We start from the raw sequence: 21,121 nt of genomic DNA, 5'->3' as shown, positions 1-21,121 counted from the left end.
GGAATGCTATTCCAACAGTCTTGAAGGAGTTCCCACACATGCTGAGCACTTGTTGCCTGCTTTTCCTTCATGATGTGGTTCAACTCATCCTAGACCATCTAAATTGGGTTGAGGTCAGGTGATTGTGGAGGCCAGGCCATCTGATGCCCCACTCCATTACCTTCCTTCTTTGTCAAATAGCCCTTACACAGCCTGGAGGTGTGTTGGGTCATTTTCCTGTTGAAAAACAAATGATAGTCCCACTAAGCACAAACCAGATGAGATGTCGTATCGCTGCAGAATACTGTGGTAACCATTCTGGTTAAGTGTGCCTTGAATTCTAAATAAATCACTGACAGTGTCACCAGCAAAGCACACCATCACACCTCCTCCTCCATGCTTCACGGTAGGAACCACACATGCGGAGATCATCCGTTCACCTACTCTGCATCTCACAAAGACACGGCGGTTGGAACCAAAAATATCAAATTTGGACTTATCAGACCAAAGGACATTTTTACATTTTTTTATTTTTTTTGTACATTTTAGTCATTTAGCAGACGCTCTTATCCAGAGCGACTTACAAATTGGTGCATTCACCTATAATATCCAGTGGAACAACCACTTTACAATAGTGCATCTAAATCTTTTAAGGGGGGGGGGTTAGAAGGATTACTTTATCCTATCCCAGGTATTCCTTGAAGAGGTGGGGTTTCAGGTGTCTCCGGAAGGTGGTGATTGACTCCGCTGTCCTGGCGTCGTGAGGGAGCTTGTTCCACCATTGGGGTGCCAGAGCAGCGAACAGTTTTGACTGGGCTGAGCGGGAACTGTGCTTCCTCAGAGGTAGGGAGGCGAGCAGGCCAGAGGTGGATGAACGGAGTGCCCTTGTTTGGGTGTAGGGCCTGATCAGAGCCTGAAGGTACGGAGGTGCCGTTCCCCTCACAGCTCCGTAGGCAAGCACCATGGTCTTGTAGCGGATGCGAGCTTCGACTGGAAGCCAGTGGAGAGAGCGGAGGAGCGGGGTGACGTGAGAGAACTTGGGAAGGTTGAACACCAGACGGGCTGCGGCGTTCTGGATGAGTTGTAGGGGTTTAATGGCACAGGCAGGGAGCCCAGCCAACAGCGAGTTGCAATAATCCAGACGGGAGATGACAAGTGCCTGGATTAGGACCTGCGCCGCGTCCTGTGTGAGGCAGGGTCGTACTCTGCGAATGTTGTAGAGCATGAACCTACAGGATCGGGTCACCGCCTTGATGTTGGTGGAGAACGACAGGGTGTTGTCCAGGGTCACGCCAAGGCTCTTAGCACTCTGGGAGGAGGACACAAGGGAGTTGTCAACCGTGATGGCGAGATCATGGAACGGGCAGTCCTTCCCCGGGAGGAAGAGCAGCTCCGTCTTGCCGAGGTTCAGCTTGAGGTGGTGATCCGTCATCCACACTGATATGTCTGCCAGACATGCAGAGATGCGATTCGCCACCTGGTTGTCAGAAGGGGGAAAGGAGAAGATTAATTGTGTGTCATCTGCATAGCAATGATATGAGAGACCATGTGAGGATATGACAGAGCCAAGTGACTTGGTGTATAGCGAGAATAGGAGTGGGCCAAGAACAGAGCCCTGGGGGACACCAGTGGTGAGAGCACGTGGTGCGGAGACAGATTCTCGCCACGCCACCTGGTAGGAGCGACCTGTCAGGTAGGACGCAATCCAAGCGTGCGCGGTGCCGGAGATGCCCAGCTCGGAGAGGGTGGAGAGGAGGATCTGATGGTTCACGGTATCAAAGGCAGCAGATAGGTCTAGAAGGATGAGAGCAGAGGAGAGAGAGTTAGCTTTAGCAGTGCGGAGAGCCTCCGTGACACAGAGAAGAGCAGTCTCAGTTGAATGCCCAGTCTTGAAACCTGACTGATTAGGATCAAGAAGGTCATTCTGAGAGAGATAGCAAGAGAGCTGGCCAAGGACGGCGCGTTCAAGAGTTTTGGAGAGAAAGGAAAGAAGGGATACTGGTCTGTAGTTGTTGACATCGGAGGGATCGAGTGTAGGTTTTTTTCAGAAGGGGGTGCAACTCTCGCTCTCTTGAAGACGGAAGGGACGTAGCCAGCGGTCAAGGATGCGTTGATGAGCGAGGTGAGGTAGGGGAGAAGGTCTCCGGAAATGGTCTGGAGAAGAGAGGAGGGGATAGGGTCAAGTGGGCAGGTTGTTGGGCGGCCGGCCGTCACAAGACGCGAGATTTCATCTGGAGAGAGAGGGGAGAAAGAGGTCAAAGCACAGGGTAGGGCAGTGTGAGCAGGACCAGCAGTGTCGTTTGACTTAGCAAACGAGGATCGGATGTCGTCAACCTTCTTTTCAAAATGGTTGACGAAGTCATCCGCAGAGAGGGAGGAGGGGGGGAGGGGGAGGAGGATTCAGGAGGGAGGAGAAGGTAGCAAAGAGCTTCCTAGGGTTAGAGGCAGATGCTTGGAGTTTAGAGTGGTAGAAAGTGGCTTTAGCAGCAGAGACAGAAGAGGAAAATGTAGAGAGGAGGGAGTGAAAGGATGCCAGGTCCGCAGGGGAGGCGAGTTTTCCTCCATTTCCGCTCGGCTGCCCGGAGCCCTGTTCTGTGAGCTCGCAGTGAGTCTTCGAGCCACGGAGCAGGAGGGGAGGACCGAGCCGGCCTGGAGGATAGGGGACAGAGGAAATCAAAGGATGCAGAGAGGGAGGAGAGGAGGGTTGAGGAGGCAGAATCAGGAGATAGGTTGGAGAAGGTTTGAGCAGAGGGAAGAGATGATAGGATGGAAGAGGAGAGAGTAGCGGGAGAGAGAGAGCGAAGGTTGGGACGGCGCAATACCATCCGAGTAGGGGGAGAGTGAGAAGTGTTGGATGAGAGCGAGAGGGAAAAGGATACAAGGTAGTGGTCGGAGACTTGGAGGGGAGTTGCAATGAGATTAGTGGAAGAACAGCATCTAGTAAAGATGAGGTCAAGCGTATTGCCTGCCTTGTGAGTAGGGGGGGAAGGTGAGAGGGTGAGGTCGAAAGAGGAGAGGAGTGGAAAGAAGGAGGCAGAGAGGAATGAGTCGAAGGTAGACGTGGGGAGGTTAAAGTCACCCAGAACTGTGAGAGGTGAGCCATCCTCAGGAAAGGAACTTATCAAGGCGTCAAGCTCATTGATGAACTCTCCAAGGGAACCTGGAGGGCGATAAATGATAAGGATGTTAAGCTTGAAAGGGCTGGTAACTGTGACAGCATGGAATTCAAATGAGGAGATAGACAGATGGGTCAGGGGAGAAAGAGAGAATGTCCACTTGGGAGAGATGAGGATTCCAGTGCCACCACCCCGCTGGCTCGATGCTCTAGGGGTATGCGAGAACATGTAGTCAGACGAGGAGAGAGCAGTAGGAGTAGCAGTGTTATCTGTGGTGATCCATGTTTCCGTCAGCGCCAGGAAGTCTAGGGACTGGAGGGTAGCATAGGCTGAGATGAACTCAGCCTTGTTGGCCGCAGACCGGCAGTTCCAGAGGCTGCCGGAGACCTGGAACTCCACGTGGGTCGTGCGCGCTGGGACCAGCAGGTTAGAGTGGCAGCGGCCACGCGGTGTGGAGCGTTTGTATGGCCTGTGCAGAGGAGAGAGAACAGGGATAGGCAGACACATAGTAGACAAGCTACAGAAGAGGCTACGCTATTGCAAATGAGATTGGAGTGACAAGTGGACTACACGTCTCGAATGTTCAGGAAGTTAAGCTTACGTTGCAAAAATGTTATTGACTAAAATGATACAGTACTGCTGGCTGGTGGAGTAGGCTAGCTAGCAGTGGCTGCGTTGTTGACTTTGAACGTGTAGCTGGCTAGGTAACCTCGGTAGTTTCAGTACTACACCTTGTCATGATACAAAGCAACTTTGTAGCTAGCTAGCTAACATAACACTAATCAAGACGTTCCTTGTAGTGTATTTAGTTTCAACAATGCTGCTCGTCGGTAATAGTTGGCTAGTTGGCTAGGTTAGGAAAAATGGCGTCGCGGGGGACGGAAATAGCTGGCTAGCTAACCTCGATGGCTGGCTAGCTAACAATTATCAATTAACAATTATCAAGCTATGACAAAGACAACTAGGTAGCTAGCTAGGTAACACTGCACTAGTCAAATCGTTCCGTTGTAAAGTATTAGTAACTACAGCGCTGCTAGTCGGTAACGGTTGGCTAGCTGGCAGTGGGTTAATGATGACTAGGTGTGTTGAGTAAGTCTGGCGCCGCGTCGCGGCTGGCTAGCACACCTCGATAATACTCAAACTCAAACTACACAATTATCTTAGATACAGAGACAGCAAAGACAACTATGTAGCTGGCTAACTAACACTAACGCCACACTAATCAAGTCGTTGCGTTGTAATGTAATAGTTTCTGCGGTGCTGCTAGTCGGTAGAAGTTGGCTAGCTAACAGTGATGACTAGCTAGCTAGCAGCTAGCAGTGTTGACTACGTTAGGAGGACGAAGATAGCTAGCCTCGATAATTACTCAGTTACTCTAAACTACACAATTATCTTTGATACAAAGACGGCTATGTAGCTAGCTAAGAAGAATTGCTCAGATCAAACAAATCAAGCCGTTGTAATGTAGCAAAGTGTAATATTACCTGTGGAGCGAAGCGTGGTGCGACTGCTCGCTCCAAACCGGAAGTCAGACAGATTTCCACCGGTCTAATGTCCATTGCTCATGTTTCTTGGCCCAAGCAAGTCACTTCTTCTTATTGGTGTTGAGATGTATCTGTTACTTGAACTCTGTGGATCATTTATTTAGGCTGCAATTTCTGAGGGTGGTAACTCTAATGAACGTATCCTCTGCAGCAGAGGTAACTCTGGGTTTTCCTTTCCCTTGGCGGTCCTCTCTTTGCTTATTTGAGCTGTTCTTGCCATAACATGGGCTTGGTCTTTTATCAAATAGGGCTATCTTCTGTATGCCATCCCTACCTTGTCACAACACAACTGATTTGGCTCAAACTAATTAAGAAGGAAAGAAATTTCACAAATGAACTTTTAACAAGGCACACCTGTTAATTGAAATGCATTTCAGGTGACTACCTCATGAAGCTGGTTGAGAGAATGCCAAGAGAGTGCAAAGCTGCCATCAAGGCAAAGGGTGGCTACTTTGTAGAATCTCAAATATAAAATACATATTTTTTTGTTTAACACTTTTGTGGTTACTACATGATTCCATATGCATTATTTCATATTTTTGATGTCTTCACTAGTATTCTGCAATGTAGAAAATAGTAAAAATAAAGAAAAACCCTGGAATGAGTAGGTGTGTCCAAACTTTTAACTGGTACTGTATGTCCTGTATACGTTAAATGGAATTGGTTGTATGAGTGTGATTATTCACGGAAATGGCTCATTTGAAAGTCCATTAGCAGGATTGTGAAAAGAGAAAGTGTTTATTTTAGCCAGATAACATCTCTGAGTCTTTTAATGTAATATGGACTGTCATTAGAGGCCAGGTACATGTAGAGTCAGTCAGGAGTCTGAGTTCCACAGTGTAGGACAGGTCAGTGGGGACAACACACCCAGTTCAGGTTCCATTTCATTATATACTTGAACTTTTTGATCGAGGCAACCACAAAGCACATTATCCCATTTTAAAAGGACAAATGGAAGATGCTATTTTTCCTCTGTCTGCCCTTTGCCAAGGTGAAGACGTATCCAAACAACAGAAAGGTATCCCTTGTCTTAGACATGGCATATCTGGCCCATCTCTAGGAGAAAATGACTCACTAGCTCTAAATCAAATCAAACGTTATTTATCACATGCGTCATAAACAATAGGTGTAGACTAACAGTGAAATGCTTACTTACAGGCTCCAACAACGCAGAGAGAAAAATAGAGCAATTATAGAAAGAATTATAACTCAAAGAATAAATACACAATGAGTAACGATAAGTTGGCTATATACACATGGTACCAGTACTGAGTCAATGTGCAGAGGTGCGAGCTAACTGAGGTAGATAAATACAGTATAGGTAGGGATAAAATAAATAGGCAACAGAATAGATAATAAACAGCAGCAGCAGTGTAGGTGGGTCAATGTTTTAGGGCCTTCCTCTGACATCGCCTGGTATAGAGGTCCTGGATGGCAGGGAGCTCAGCCCCAGTGATGTACTGGGCTGAACGCACTACCCTCTAGCACATCTGGATGCCTAGCAATTGCCAAACCAAGTGGTGATGCAGCCAGTCAAGATGCTCTCGATGGTGCAGCTGTAGAACCTTTTGAGGATCTGATGGCCCATGCCAAATCTTTTAAGCCTTGTGAGGGGAAAGAGGCATTGTTGTGACTTCTTCACGACTGTGTTGGTGTGTGTGGACCATGTTAATTCCTTAGTGATGTGGACACCGAGGATCTTGATGCTCTCGACCCGCTCCACTAGATGTGGATGGGGGGCGTACATGGCCCTCCGTTTCCTGTAGTACACGATCAGCTCCTTTGTCTTGCTGATGTTGAGGGAGACGTTGTTGTCCTGGCACCACACTGCCAGGTCGTGACCTTTTCCCTATAGGCTTTCTTACATGTGAACCTGCACATTTTATTTTCGCATGTGATTGATTTTCACATGTGAACTTGCAATTCCACATGTGAAAATGAGATTTTCATATGTGATTTTTTTTTAACATGTGGAACCGCAATTTACGTGAGGTGAAAATATGTTATTCCCCTCACATGTGAAAATGTGTCGCGATTTGACATGTGAAAGTGCAAATTTGTCATGTTTTTTTTGTAAATGTACTGCATTCATTTTTACTAAACAGTACGTTCTAAATAGTATGTAGTACGATTATTACACAGTATTTAGTGTTAGAAACTAGTAGGCAAGACAGATTTCTGACCCGGCCAATGTATGTCTGGTTCATGATGTTGAGCTGCAGACTGGGTGCCAAATATAGAGGTAGAATGTATGTGGATAGTACCTGTAAAAAGACAGGTGCAGGTGCAGCATTGGATTGGGGAGGTCTTTCTTGCATCGTTCGATTAGTAAAGTAAACTCTTAGAAAAGAAGGTGCCACCTTTTTGAACCATAAAGGGTTCTTCAATTGTCCACATAGGAGAACCCTCTGAAAATAACTGGAACCCTTTCAGTAATATGAGTTTCTACCTGGAACCCTTTCACCACGAAAAGGTTCTTAGTGTAACCTTTTTTTCACCACAAAAGGGTTCTACCTTGAACCAAAAAGGGTTCTCCCATAGGAAAAAATTAAGAAGCTTTTTTCCCCCTAAGAGTGTAGCTAAAGTCTTGTGATTCACAATGTCAAACATGCAATGTTGAAAGGCAATTCATACGGGTCTTTGACGGTGGTTATCATAGATGTGATTTCACAAGAATGTCAAGCGTAGACGGGATATAAGAATGTATCACTGACACAGTCTACACACTGCCATATTACTGCCATATTACTTCTGTCAATTATGCCATCATAAAGCCCTGCTCTATTGCATGCTGCTGCTTTCACTGCTGCTACTTATGAAACTGGATGATATCGCTGAGGAATGGTCATCAACATCATTGTCAATCATCATCATCATCATCACCATCATTATCATTTATATTGGTTACAGTAGAGGTGATGTGTATTTTGACACAGTGCCGATATGTTTGGCAAAACATCAGCAATGTGAAGTATGCATGTATCTAATGTGAACAAATTGACCGTGTGCAGTGAGTATACGGTTGGTGTGGAATGGAATAGCGTGGCATAGACTGAATTCACTTGGTAATTCTTTCTGAAAAAAGAAGAAAACAATACAAGGCAGAAAATGGAAGCGTGTCAATCATCTTTTCAGCTTCAGTGCTAATTCAGTTTCACCCTAAAGGACCTCTTTATCCACTGGGACTGAAGGAAGTCACATTCAAAGACAGTTTAAATGAGGAGCAATCAAATCCCACCCCAGGTGCAAGCCATTTACAGATTTCCTTTCTATTACAAGCTATGCCACAAACAGGATAAGGCAAATAAATGATTGATTATTGCAAGGAAATAAATGTATTACGTTGTATATGATTGGTGATGGTCATTTCAATTGACCTAGCCTATTTAGTTTCACTGAATGATGGAATGCTCAGTGTTTATGTGTAAACTGTCAGAATTATGCTTTACTCTAGGATGTGTCATAATGAGAGTATTTTCTTACATATGATGTTCCTCTAATTATTATGGTCCTTGAATTATGCTCATCAACATTTACATCTTTCAAAAGCATGAGCATTTTTTTGTCATTTGTATTATACAAATGCAGATTACTGATATACAGTACAGATATATATATTACAGTATACAGATTTTTCTCTCTAGACACAATTGCCAAAGTGCTCTTGTCACAACAAATATCTAATTGCGTAGTCAGTCATATTCTTCTCATAGAAAGTAGGGATCAGATCTAGTTTGACAGACTCTGTCCATGCTTATCTACCAGTCTGTCTGTGAGACAGCTACAGATGTAGGATCTTAATTTGATCACTCTTTTATTGCTCAGAATTTTCCTGCACAGCAGGAAATGCAAACTGGTAGTGTATTCAAGGTTTAAAAAGGCTTCTAAAGTTTGTAATTTCCTTGATTGCCCTAACAAAAAATCTATCAATCCCTACAAAAAAAATGTCCATGAATTATAATCCACAGAATAATTCACATTTCCTGTTGCTGCAGGATTATTTTCCTGCTGTAGCAAAGTGTCTCAAATTAAAATCCTACATCTGTAGCTAGTTTTAGTGTCTGGCATGACGAAGTACAAGAGGTTGATTATCTCAGTCACAGTTCATTAGTTTTAACCACCATGCCTGCCACACTTTGCAGATAGGAAAACAGCCCTGTCACATCGCCTCTGCTATGCCATTTCATGTGGCCGTATGGGGGGCCAGAAGCTCTGTGACCTGAATAGGCTCTTTTGTCAACTGTCTTTAGAGAAAAGAGGACTAGAACAAGTTAACAGAGTGGAAAATTATTTATAATTGTATGCCTATGGTCTTGTCCTGTGTCCTGCCCTTTTGTTGTATCTGTATGAAGAAATATGAATCAAATTTGCATGCATCCCAAATGGTCAAAAGTATTGCACTATGTAGGGAATATTTGGGATGTAGACTAAAGTCCTGTCCAGAACATTTAAACATCCATAATAACAGAGACTGACATGCATCTCATTTGGATCACTTCTAGTAATTGATGTAAAATCTAACTTTTAACTTTGAGGGCTAATTTCAAGTATCTCAAGTCATATATTATGCTGTATTTCTGAAGATACCCCTTTGGCTGTCAGGGCTTGAAAGCTGAACAAGCAGTGATGTTATGGGACTGTTTCATCGGTTCCTAGACCTAGATAGAACTCTCTCTTTCATCTGTATGAAGTGATGATATAAGGCAATAAAATGTATCTTGCTAACTTGACATTTGCAATCATGACACTAAGCAAATAAACATCACATTTTAATAAACTCTTATTAAAAGCTTTCTGCCAACCTATAGTAACCTCTGTCTATAAGCTTTTTTTCTATCAAATGTTTTGACTGAATCTCTCATTTAAGTTCTTAACCTTGTTTTTTTTTCATGAGCCAGAGGTTTAATATTTTTATCTAGAAAACTGCATAGCAATCAATATACCTCTCAAGTCCGAACCATGCATTTTGATACATTTACTCTGGAGTGCTTGATACTTTTCAACCAGATTGTACTTCATGCATTCATTGTTTTCTACCCTCCTAAACTATTTCTGGCTGAAAAATCAGTTTCACAAGAGGTAAAGATAACAATAAGAATAACACTTGTCTGAAGCATTCTCCATCACTTCAATGCGTGAACATAAATATGCCACAAGAGGCAAGTATAAGCAGCAGTGGTCTCATAGAAAGGCCCATCTTTGAAAATAAAATAATCATTGGGACTAAAATAACATAGGCTGCCTGGGGCCACTTAAATTCAAATCTCAGCCAAGGTGCACTTACAACTTTCAACTGATTTTTTTAACAACAAATTCTGTGTTACAATAAATATAGGGTTGAGTCAAACTATTATTGACTAAAGCTTTAAATACATAACTCTATTGTAAATGCAAGATTAACATTTTTTGTGTTTTTGTTTGTCAATGTCTGTGACCACCCAGATTGATGTTATTGAGTTGCATATATTGACTTGTACAGATAACAAAACTCCTGAAAATGAACAAAAAAATGTTTTAGAGGAATATAGCTTGGTTTATAGCTAGCGTTGACATTATTCCTGACATGTTGAGAAATCTCTCGGTATGACTAAACAGGGTAGTGATACCTTCTGATAGTTTGTCTAGCAGTCTTTCTGCTTGGTTCATGTTGAAATAAGCACTTACCCTAATGCTTTGAGTCATTCACTTCAGTTATATTTCAGTTATTATGCACCACTATCCGCTGAAATGCACTTTACTTTACAGCCTTTAAGCCTAATTGAGGAGAACATACTGCACTCAATTTTCTCCACATCACTCTGCATAGTCTGTTTTTGTGGCTCTGATAACATTTTGACACTGTACTTTTGTAGAGATGAGTGAGTGAATATTTGGAGCAGACAGACAGACACTTTGCCCTGGAGTACATAATAGGTTGTTAGGACACTCCTACTGAGAGGAACCACTAATTACATTTTCATGTCCAGATAGCTATTGTTTATAATAACAATTTGCATGGAGGACACCAGCACGGCCAAGGGGCTTGATTGTGATTTGATAGGCCTGTGAAAGGGACAGCATTCCCCAATATAAACTGAATTATGGTGAGATGAATATTAGTAATGCCTCTGGCTTAGGTGTGATTATAATAAATAAATGCGCAAAGTACCATATTGCGGTTGATTGTGACGGGTTATGCAATTGTAGTCATGTAGCAGATTAAACTACTGGGCTGGTGTGTTCACTGAGCCTTAGGTCATCTGTCTTGGGGTTGGAGTGTTGATTGAGCTGTTGCTCACTGATTGTCTGTTAGGTAGAGCTCAATTGTACGGCTAAGGGTCAAATGTTTCAGATGTCATCACACACATGTAGATGCATCACTGAAAATCTGTTGGAGTTTGAGTTGGACTTCTTTACAATGAGTTGCAGTTAGAATATCTGAACTACATTTAAACTTGATATCAAAGCCTTACTAAACAGTACTTACAGTGCTGTGAATTTTTTTTTGCCCCCTTCCTGATTCCTTATTTTTTTGCACATTTGTCACACTTAAATGTTTCAGATCATCAAACACATTTTAATATTACTCAAAGATAACCCAAGTAAACACAAAATGCAGTTTTTAAGTGATCATTTTATTTATTAAGGGAAAAAAGCTATCCGAACCTTCATGGCCCTATATTAAAAAGTAATTGCCCCCTAAACCTAATAACTGGTTGTGCCACCCTCAGCAGCAACAACTGCAATCAAGCGTTTGCGATAACTGGCAATGAGTCTTTCACATCGCTGTGGAGGAATTTTGGCCCACTCATGCAGAATTGTTTTAATTCAGCCACATTGGAGGGTTTTCGAGCGTGAATTAAGGTCACGCCACAGCATCTCAATCGGATTCAAGTCCGGACTTTGACTAGGCCACTCCAAAACCTTCATTTAGTTTTTTTTAAGCCATTCAGAGGTGGACTTGCTGGTGTGTTTTGGATCATTGTCCTGCTGCAGAACCCAAGTGCGCTTCAGCTTGAGGTCACGAACTGATAGCCGGACATTCTCCTTCAGGATTGTTTGGTAGAGAGCAGAATTCGTGGTTCCATCAATTACAGCAAGTCATCCAGGTCCTGAAGCAGCAAAGAAGCCCCAGACCATCACACTACCACCACCATATTTGACTGTTGGTATGATGTTCTTTGTCTGAAATGCTGTGTTACTTTTATGCCAGATGTAATGGGACACACACCTTCCCAAAAAGTTCAACTTTTGTCTCGTCAGTCCACAGAATATTTTCCCAAAAGTCTTGGGGATCATCAAGATGTTTTTTGCCAAAAGTGAGACGAGCCTTTATGTTCTTTTTGGTCAGCAGTGGTTTTTGCCTTGGAACTCTGCCATGGATGCCATTTTTGCCCAGTCTTTTACTTATGGTTGAGTCGTGAACACTGACCTTAACAAATTTGTCACATAGGGCCATGAAGGTTCGGATAGCATTTTTCCCTTAATAAATAAAATTATCACTTAAAAACTGCATTTTGGGTTATCTTTGTGTAATATAAAAATGTGTTTGATGATCTGAAACATTTAAGTGTGACAAATGTGCAAAAAAATAAGAAATCAGGAAGGGGCAAATACTTTTTCACAGCACTGTATGTAGTTAGAAGACTATAATGACAAAGCCATCACAAGAAAGGCAGTATTATTTGTCTGCCATCAATGTCAACTAGATGTAATAAAAACAATTGAAATGACTACAGTACATGAATGTGAATTGTCATCAGGGAGAGGTCAAATTTTTACAACAAATCCTACATGTTGAGTTGGCATCTTTCTCCACCTCTAGGTGTAGTGTATGTTGTTTAATTGCTAGAGGAGGTGGATGCTGAGTAACTGTCAGAACTCTGTGTTTCTGATTAGAACATACCTGTAGGAGCTGACATCAAATTAATGCTTCATCTTCGAGAAATGAAATGTCCTTTTAAACTTGCTGTGATGCTGTGGGAAGTTTTGGGAAGTAGCTACATTAAGAATTTGGTGATAGTTCAGTTCTTAAAGGCCCAGTGCAAGCAAAAACTAGATTTTAAATATATATATATATATATATATATTTCCTTTCCACACTCAGATTGGAATAATACTGTGAAAATCATGATAATGCCCATTCAGTGTAAGAGCTGTTTGAAACGACTGCCTGGAATTTCCGCCTGTTTTGGTGAGATGGAGTTTTGGCCTGCCTAGTGACTTCACCAGGTGGTAAATGAGTTAATAGACCAATAAGAAAGAGAGTTCCAAACCTCTCTGCTTGTTTTCAGTTTTCCCATCCCCACTCAGACCACTCCCAAAAAGCCCTAGAAACTGTCTTGCTTGAGCAATTGCTCTTTGCTAAGAAGGTATCTTTGTTTTCAATTAAAATTGTCAAAAATAAACAATCACAGTAAGGTACTTTATCGTTACCCAGAAATGATTAAATATTGAGATAAAAATGGCTGCATTGGACCTTTAAGTGAGGTAGCTCTAGATTTTAGACTTGAGGTAACTTTAGGTCAAATAAATTAACATAATGAAGGCAGCAAATAAGACTGATCTGAGACAAAAAATGAAAATAGAAAGATTATAGTATAGCTGGGTTGATAAATGTATTCTACTATTCACTGTATAAACTCCCAGGGGCAACAAATGTAGTAGTGAGGTAGTGTGGATACTTAGACTGACTGTAAAACCTGGAGTGTGAAAACTACAAACATCAGGAGATTAAATATATCAAACATTCACAACTATGCAAATCATTTTAAGGACTTTAAATCATTGTCGTGACAGATAATTACCTTTAATTATCACAAACATGACACATTAGCCGGGATTTTGGCAGTGTTGTCTGGACATTGCCTGCCTACAAATTCATGTTACCAAGGTGACAGAACCAGTTTTAGTTTCTCCAGTCATCATGTAACATTTAGTTGGATCATTAACAGTCGACTGCAAATCTGAAGAAATATGTTCCTTTAACTCATTGTATAAATGTAAGTGTCAAAACAAACTTTTTCTTGTAACAGGTGACTATATTGTCAGTGATGTTTTACTAATTCGGGAATGTGTTCTTTCACAAGACTCAATTGTCCAGTTGAAATGTAGGTATACTTGGACCGGGAAGGTTATTACATGGAAATAACTTACCAATCAGTTATTACTTCATGGTTGGTTATTGATATATTCACTGAGTGGTTGTCCTCTCTCCTGTCGTAACCACAGCAACAGCATGCCGAAGAGGATTGCTCTCATCTGCTTCCTTTCCCTGGTGATGCTCATGAGTGTCCTGGGGAACCTCCTGGTCATGACAGCTGTCTGCAAGGACCGCCAGCTCAGGTTAGTCTCTCCCTACTGTCTGTCTGTCTGTCTGTCTGTCTGTCTGTCTGTCTGTCTGTCTGTCTGTCTGTCTGTCTGTCTGTCTGTCTGTCTGTCTGTCTGTCTGTCTGTCTGTCTGTCTGTCTGTCTGTCTGTCTGTCTGTCTGTCTGTCTGTGTGTCTGTGTCTCGCTCGCTCATCCTGCTCTGGCCGAAGCAAATGCACTCTTTCTTCTGTTTTAGCATCTTATCACCTTGTTGCACCACACACAGCCTGAATCAGTCCAGATTTGAATGATCCTGCGCTGACAGTATTATGCAGTAATTGTTTTCTCATTAAAAGAGCACCTCCTACTGAGTGGTCTATTGTGATCCCAGTCCCTTGCAGGTTGAGTTACTAGCTTGGCGTGCAGTGACTCTAGCATGCCAACAGTCAGATGCCGGAAGGGAAAGGCTGTCTGATAACCTGGGGATAGTATCATCTTTCAGCACCCCTGATGGAAGAGACAATAGTACTTTTCACTGTTTACACAGCATGTACGCACGCACACACACTCAGGAAATGACAGCACCAGGAGGGATTCTTGGTAGTGTTAACTTCAAATCCCTAGTCATCCAAATGTTCAGCCCCAAAAACGATCCCGGGCTGTGTTGCAGCCGGCCACGACCGGGAGACCCATGAGGTGGCGCACAATTGACCCAGCATCGTCCGGGTTAGGGGAGGGTTTGGCCGACTGGGATGTCCTTGTCCCATCGCGCTCTAGCGACTCCTTGTGGCAGCTGGGCGCATGCACGCTGACTTCGGTTGCCAGCTGTACGGTGTTTCCTCTGACACATTGGTGCGGCTGGCTTCCGGGTTAAGCAGGCATAGTTTCAAGAAGCAGTGCGGCTTTGCAGGGTTGTGTTTCAGAGGACGCATGGCTCTTGAACTTCGCCTCTCCTGAGTCCGTATGGGAGTCGCAGCGATGGGACAAAACTATACTACCAATTGGGGAGAAAAAGTGTAAACAAAATATTGTAATCAGATTACAGATACTTTGAAAAACTAGAGGATTATTTTTAAATTCAGAAAGGATGTTTGTGAAACCCACTATGCCAATTACCCTGCTCCTTTCCTCCCACCATGACTTCCCTGCAGCTCAGATTAATAGTGACGTGAAGCAGTACTTCTACCAGAGCCCATTCCCCGCACTCTGGAGAATTCATCCACAATCACCAATTTACCCTGTAATAGCACACCTGTTCCAGCCATCCATAAAATGAGAGCTGTCGTAAGACGGCTTAGCCTTAATGGGAGACATTGTGCAGCTGGAGGCAGAGCCACAGAGCCAGCCTCAACTTCTGCAAGTTGATTACCAAAATGGAAAACTGGATATGGCTTTACTGTCATTGACACATTGCACTAATTCAAATCATCATCATTCCACTCTCTCTTGCTCTCTTGCTCTCTCTCTCTCTCGCTCTCTCTCTCTTGCTCTCTGTTTTTACTGGGGTCTTTTTATGTCCCCTGCCCCAATTGTGACAGCAATGCTGATTTGCATATTTTAGGCCTTTTAATTAGGCTTCAGTTCAGTGGCGAACCCAGTGGCGACGAGATGATTTAGCTTTTTATGTTAAAAAAATCCAGTATTTTATTTATTCAATTCATTTGCATCACTGCAAATATGATCTTATATTCTTTAGATACTGCATTCAGTTTTGAATCTGTTGTTAACAGATAGCTGGTAAAAAGCATTTATGGCATGTTCTGGTTAAATGACAACGGGATTTGACAGCCGTTAGCCGTTCTCAGGCAGCTATTTTTAGCCGAGCGGGCTCTGAGCGGTTGCCTCACCGAGAATTTTATTTGTCATTAATGGAGTGCCCAGGGCTCTGGTCTTTCTCAAACAGACTGAAAGGAGGGACGCCGCCACACCAGTGGCTCTACATCACTGATTCTCTCTCTCTCTCTCTCCCCTTCCTCTCTGTCTCACACAAGCTATCGCTCTCTTTTTCTCCTCTAATGTAATCTCTTTCAATCTCTCCCTGTCTCTCTCACCATATGTTTCCTTAACATAAACATACATGACAAATTAGCATTTTCACATGTGAAACAGCTGTTTTTATATGTTGAGCTTAAATTTCACACGTGAAACCATATTTTCACATGTATTACAATTAGAGTTGAAAACAAAATGTTCAGGTTCACATTGAAGAGAACTCCATGTGATAATCCCACTTTCAGAAGTGGAAATGTATTTTCATGTGAAAAACATTCATATGTAAAAATCACATTTGCAGTTTCATAAGTGAAAAACTTCCATGTGATTGTTTTTCACATTTTAACTTGAAATTCCACAAGTGTAGTGAGATTTTCACATGTGAAAGTTATTCACATACGAACTGCAAATTAGATTTTTATATGTGACTGTTTTTCACATGTGAACTTACAATTCCACATATGAAAATCTAATTTGCAGTTTCACATGTAAGAAAACATTCATGTGAAAATCACATTTGTCACAGGTAAGAAAACTCCAACTGTGAAAATCTCACTTTCACAAGTTATTTTTTTCCTGTTTTTTTTTGTAAGGGGTTCTCTCTCTCTCTCTCTCTCTCTCTCTCTCTCTCTCTCTCTCTCAATTTAATTTAGTTATTACCAATATTTACTGCAAGGTGGAGATTTACAAGATGTATAGTGAAAGCATATTTAAATGGTAAATCTGTTGTCATGTGTAACAGACAATTCAAACAATTAAATAGTTTAGTGCATACCTCTGTACATACATACTCTCACATGACAAAAATCTATAATATTGTATGTTTATATGCATTTACCTCTAGTAGACAGTCCTTCTGTTCTTTTCAGTGTGTTCTGGATTATTTATTATTTTTCCACAACATTCCTATATCATACATACTACCATATGATACACCTATGCTGTTTCAAGTTAACAATGGAAATCATCTTTAAACATATAGCCAATAAGATACCTCTCACTCAATTCTCTCCCAGGAAAATCAAGACCAACTACTTCATAGTATCGCTGGCCTTTGCAGACCTGATGGTGTCGGTGCTGGTGATGCCGTTTGGTGCCATAGAACTGATTCACCAGAACTGGATTTATGGAGAAACCTTCTGCCTGGTCCGGACATCTCTAGATGTACTGTTGACAACAGCCTCCATATTACACCTATGTTGCATAGCTTTGGACAGGTAAGCACCACTGCTCAACAACTGGCTTGGAACGATGCCAACATGAAGTCAGTAGATATAGTATTTAGTATCGTACTAACAGTATCAAACCATCAACACATTTTGCAACACATCCTATTTTATTAACTGACTTACAGTAGGATGGCACTTCCTGTTATTGACTTTATCAAGATGCAGCAGGTAGCCTAGTGGTTAGAGCATTGGGCCAGTAACCAAAATGTTGCTAGATTTAATCCCCAAACTGACAAGGTAAAAATCTGTTGTTCTGCCCCATGAACAAGGCAGTTAACCCACTGTTCCTAGGCTGTCATTGTAAATAAGAATTTGTTCTTAACTGACCTTCCTAGTTAAATAAAGGTTAAATATAAAAACAAAACGATTCTGAGGACTACTGTATGAGACATTGAAATAGTTGTGTGATATGCTGGGCTTACATACACTATATGACCAAAAATATGTGGACACCTGCTCACTGAAAATCTCAATCCAAAATCATGGGCATGAATATGGAGTTGGTCCCCCCTTTGCTGCTTTAATAGCCTCAACTCTTCTGGGAATACTTTCCACTAGATATTGCTGCAGGGACTTGCTTCCATTCAGCCACAAGAGCATTATTGAGGTCGGGCACTGATGTTGGGCGATTAGGCATGGCTCGCAGTCAGTATTCCAATTCATCCCAAAAAGGTTGAGGTCAGGGCTCTGTGCAGGCCAGTTCTTCCACACCGTCTCAACAAACCATTTCTGAATGGCCCTTGCTTTGTGCACGGTGGCATTGTCATGCTGAAACAGGAAAGAGCCTTTCCCAAACTGTTCCCACAAAGTTGGAAGCATAGAATTGTCTAGACTGTCATTGTATGCTGTAGTGTGAAGATTTCCCTTCACTGGAACTAAGGGGCCTAACCCGAACCATGAAAAACAGCCCCAGACCATTATTCCTCCTCCACCAAACTTTACAGTTGGCACTCTGCATTTGGGCAGGTAGCGTTCTCCTGGTATCCGCCAAACCCAGATTAATGGCACTCTGCATTCGGGCAGGTAGCGTTCTCCTGGTATCCGCCAAACCCAAATGGTGAAGCATTTCCACTGTTCCGGAGCCCAATGGCGGCGAGTTTTACACCACTCCAGTCGATGCTTGGCATTGTGCATGGTGATCTTAGGCTTGTGTGCGGCTGCTCAGCCATGGAAACCCATTTCATGAAGTTCCCGATGAACAGTTCGTGTGCTGATGTTGCTTCCAGAGGCAGTTTAGAACTCAGTAATGAGTGTTGCAACCGAGGACAGATGATTTGCGCTACATGCTTTAGCACTCAAATGTCCCGTTCTGTGAGCTTGTGTGGCCTACCACTTTGCGGCTGAGCCGTTGTTGCTCCTAGACGTTTCCACTTCACAATAACAGCACTTACAGTTGACCCGGGGCAGCTCTAGCAGGGCTGAAATTTGACAAACTGACTTGTTGGAAAGGGGGCATCCTATGACGGTACCACTTTGAAAGTCACTGAGCTTTTCAGTAATGCCATTTTACTGTCAATTTTTGTCTATGGAGATTGCATGGCTGTGTGGTCAATTTTATACATCTGTCAGCAACTGGTGTGGCTGAAATTGCCTGATCCACTAATTTGAAGGGGTGTCCACATACTTTTGTATATATAGTGTATGTACACCCCCCTATATGCTCCAGTTTCCCTATGCTTCAGCTCTCCAACCATACAAGTGTGTTCTTGACCTCGTCTCACTGCAGAGGAGGAAATTGTTGTTTCATTCAATTATATGGATAGAGAGCAAAGCTTGTGCAGAGTGTGTAAACAGCACTATTAGCCATTCATAGTAACTGGCTGGCTTGCGGTGTTGAGAGACACAATGTGCCGGCCATAAATTATTTAGATTTAATTTCCTCTAAAGATACGACCCATTTTATTTATCATCCTAATTTACCACATTAAAACGATTCACGAGTCTGATGATGAAAGCAAATGGGAAATGAAGGGAACATGCTTTTAAAGAATTACAGGAAAAATATGCATTAATATATGAATGCATTAATATGAGTTGTAAAAAGCTGCTGGGGAAATCAAGGGTTTACATTATATGGTGGATAAAATGTCAGTGTGGTTGCTGGATGGGCTCTTGCATTAAGTGACAAGGAAAGACATATAGACACAGCTACTCAGAAGACTAACCATACACAACAATAGGATCTGCATTTCTACAGTATTGCATAGTAGCTTGTTAATTCAAAATGCTTTCTATGTTCGAGCCCAGCATAAGCGTATTAATTAATTTAGGACAGCTGAGCTCTGGGTGCAGAGATAGGCTTGCGTCACTCCATCCCCTGCAGCTATTATTTTGGAAGCAACGTTACAATAATAATCCCAGGAAACAAACATTGGTTCTATGAAAGTTCCCAGAACATTCAGCAAATGTTCTGATAACACAAAAACTGTCCAGTTGTGTAGATGATTATACAATGTTTGTATAAAACATTCACCTGACGTTACAAGAACGTTCCCACATTTTGTCTGTTCTTTAAAGGTTCCCAGAATGTTTCATTAGGTTGTGGAAACAGTCTGGTGGGAACATTGCGGGTAGGGTGACCACATTTAAAATACCCAAATGCGGGAAAACAGGATGATTTTGCGGGACATTCACGGGGCCGTGTAGCCTACAGAGTATCCCCCATACATTATTTAATGACGTCCTATTTTCTTAACGTTTTGTTGTGACTTTACTTTCATTCATCTGATGACTGTTATTTATTTAATCAACTAACTTTGTTTAATTGTTATCCGATTAAATTAATCATGTAACAATTAACTCATTAGGATTTGGGGCACCATGGAAGAGGTTGTTTAAAGAATTACCATCTCCCGAATTAAACTCTATAAGATATATATCAATTTAATCGATAAACGGTCATCTTATTAATAATTACCTCTTATCATATCATCATTCTGAACAGTCGTAAACTCATGCATCTGCAAAACCCCCAGTCTTGCTCATGATTCAGCACTACACCAATTGGTTTAATTATTTATTTACTAGCTAACTAAAATGAGAAAACCGGATAAAATACACACTTAATACATGAGAAGAAAGTCCCTAGCAGACTGACAATATGACGGCTTAATACACAGCGATGAAGAGTGGAAAAAGAGAGAGACGGAGAAAAGGGACATTAAACGGGGTACATTCTACAACTATTCTCCCATTAATCATATGCTTTGCACATGAACCGCAACCCGTTTAGGAAGGAGGTGGTTTGGCCTTTCAGCGGCACACTTGTAAGGTTCTGGACCCGTCTCTTCTACTGTTGTTCGCTCTGGAAGACAGCCGTGTCGACGATTCCCATTGGTGATGATTGTCGGAGAACTGGGTGATTTGAGACTCGTAGTAGGATGGGATGGTTTGATGCGTAGTAGGATGGTCCCTCTTAGATTTGCTTGCCTCGATATCTGACTTAGGACAGCTAATCATCCGTACCAGTGATTGTCTGGGAAGTGAGCTTCTAGCCTACACATTATGCAGGGTTCAGGATTCAGACCACTATGGACATGAGCTGCAGCTCACCATCTCTCTGGTCTAAAAGAAGGTGAGTTTATTTCTTCACCTCGTGTTATTAAGGTTCAAAGTTCCAACCATTTCAAACATGTAGCTAACACCTTATGTTTCCTGGTCGGATGGTAACTTCGTTGGCAATGCTTTTTATGGACTCTTGTCAAAAGGGGATTGTTACGTCAGTCTGACACCCTCTCTGACCACATTCGGGGCGTGGCTACTTACTATGAACAGTTTATAGGAGACAGATTATTTCATCCCTCCTAAAGTCACATTCATATCTTAACAAAACTACTTTCATAATTTATCGTATTGGATGGAAACTTGACAGATAAAGGGGATATACTTTCAAAGTTACAGTATTTCGTCCATGCAATTTTAATAACATCACAAAATGAAAACCCATATGACATTCATTTTTTTCTATAGTTCC

General features: G+C 42.2%; 1 protein-coding gene across 1 annotated transcript in view; it reads left to right on the top strand.

Annotated features, from left to right (window-relative positions):
- Nucleotides 1-21,121, top strand: part of LOC106604930 (5-hydroxytryptamine receptor 4) — a 166,155-nt gene that overhangs the window by 68,452 nt on the left and 76,582 nt on the right. The window contains exons 3-4 of the mRNA XM_014200070.2: nt 13,850-13,963; nt 16,936-17,136. Coding sequence (XP_014055545.1) covers nt 13,850-13,963; nt 16,936-17,136 — 315 coding nt within the window. The remainder of the gene's footprint in view (nt 1-13,849; nt 13,964-16,935; nt 17,137-21,121) is intronic.

Source organism: Salmo salar, chromosome ssa05 (assembly GCF_905237065.1).
Source record: "Salmo salar chromosome ssa05, Ssal_v3.1, whole genome shotgun sequence".
Taxonomy (NCBI): Eukaryota; Metazoa; Chordata; class Actinopteri; order Salmoniformes; family Salmonidae; genus Salmo; species Salmo salar.
The sequence above is the reverse complement of the archived record's forward strand: the minus strand, read 5'-3'. Positions and strand labels throughout refer to the sequence as shown.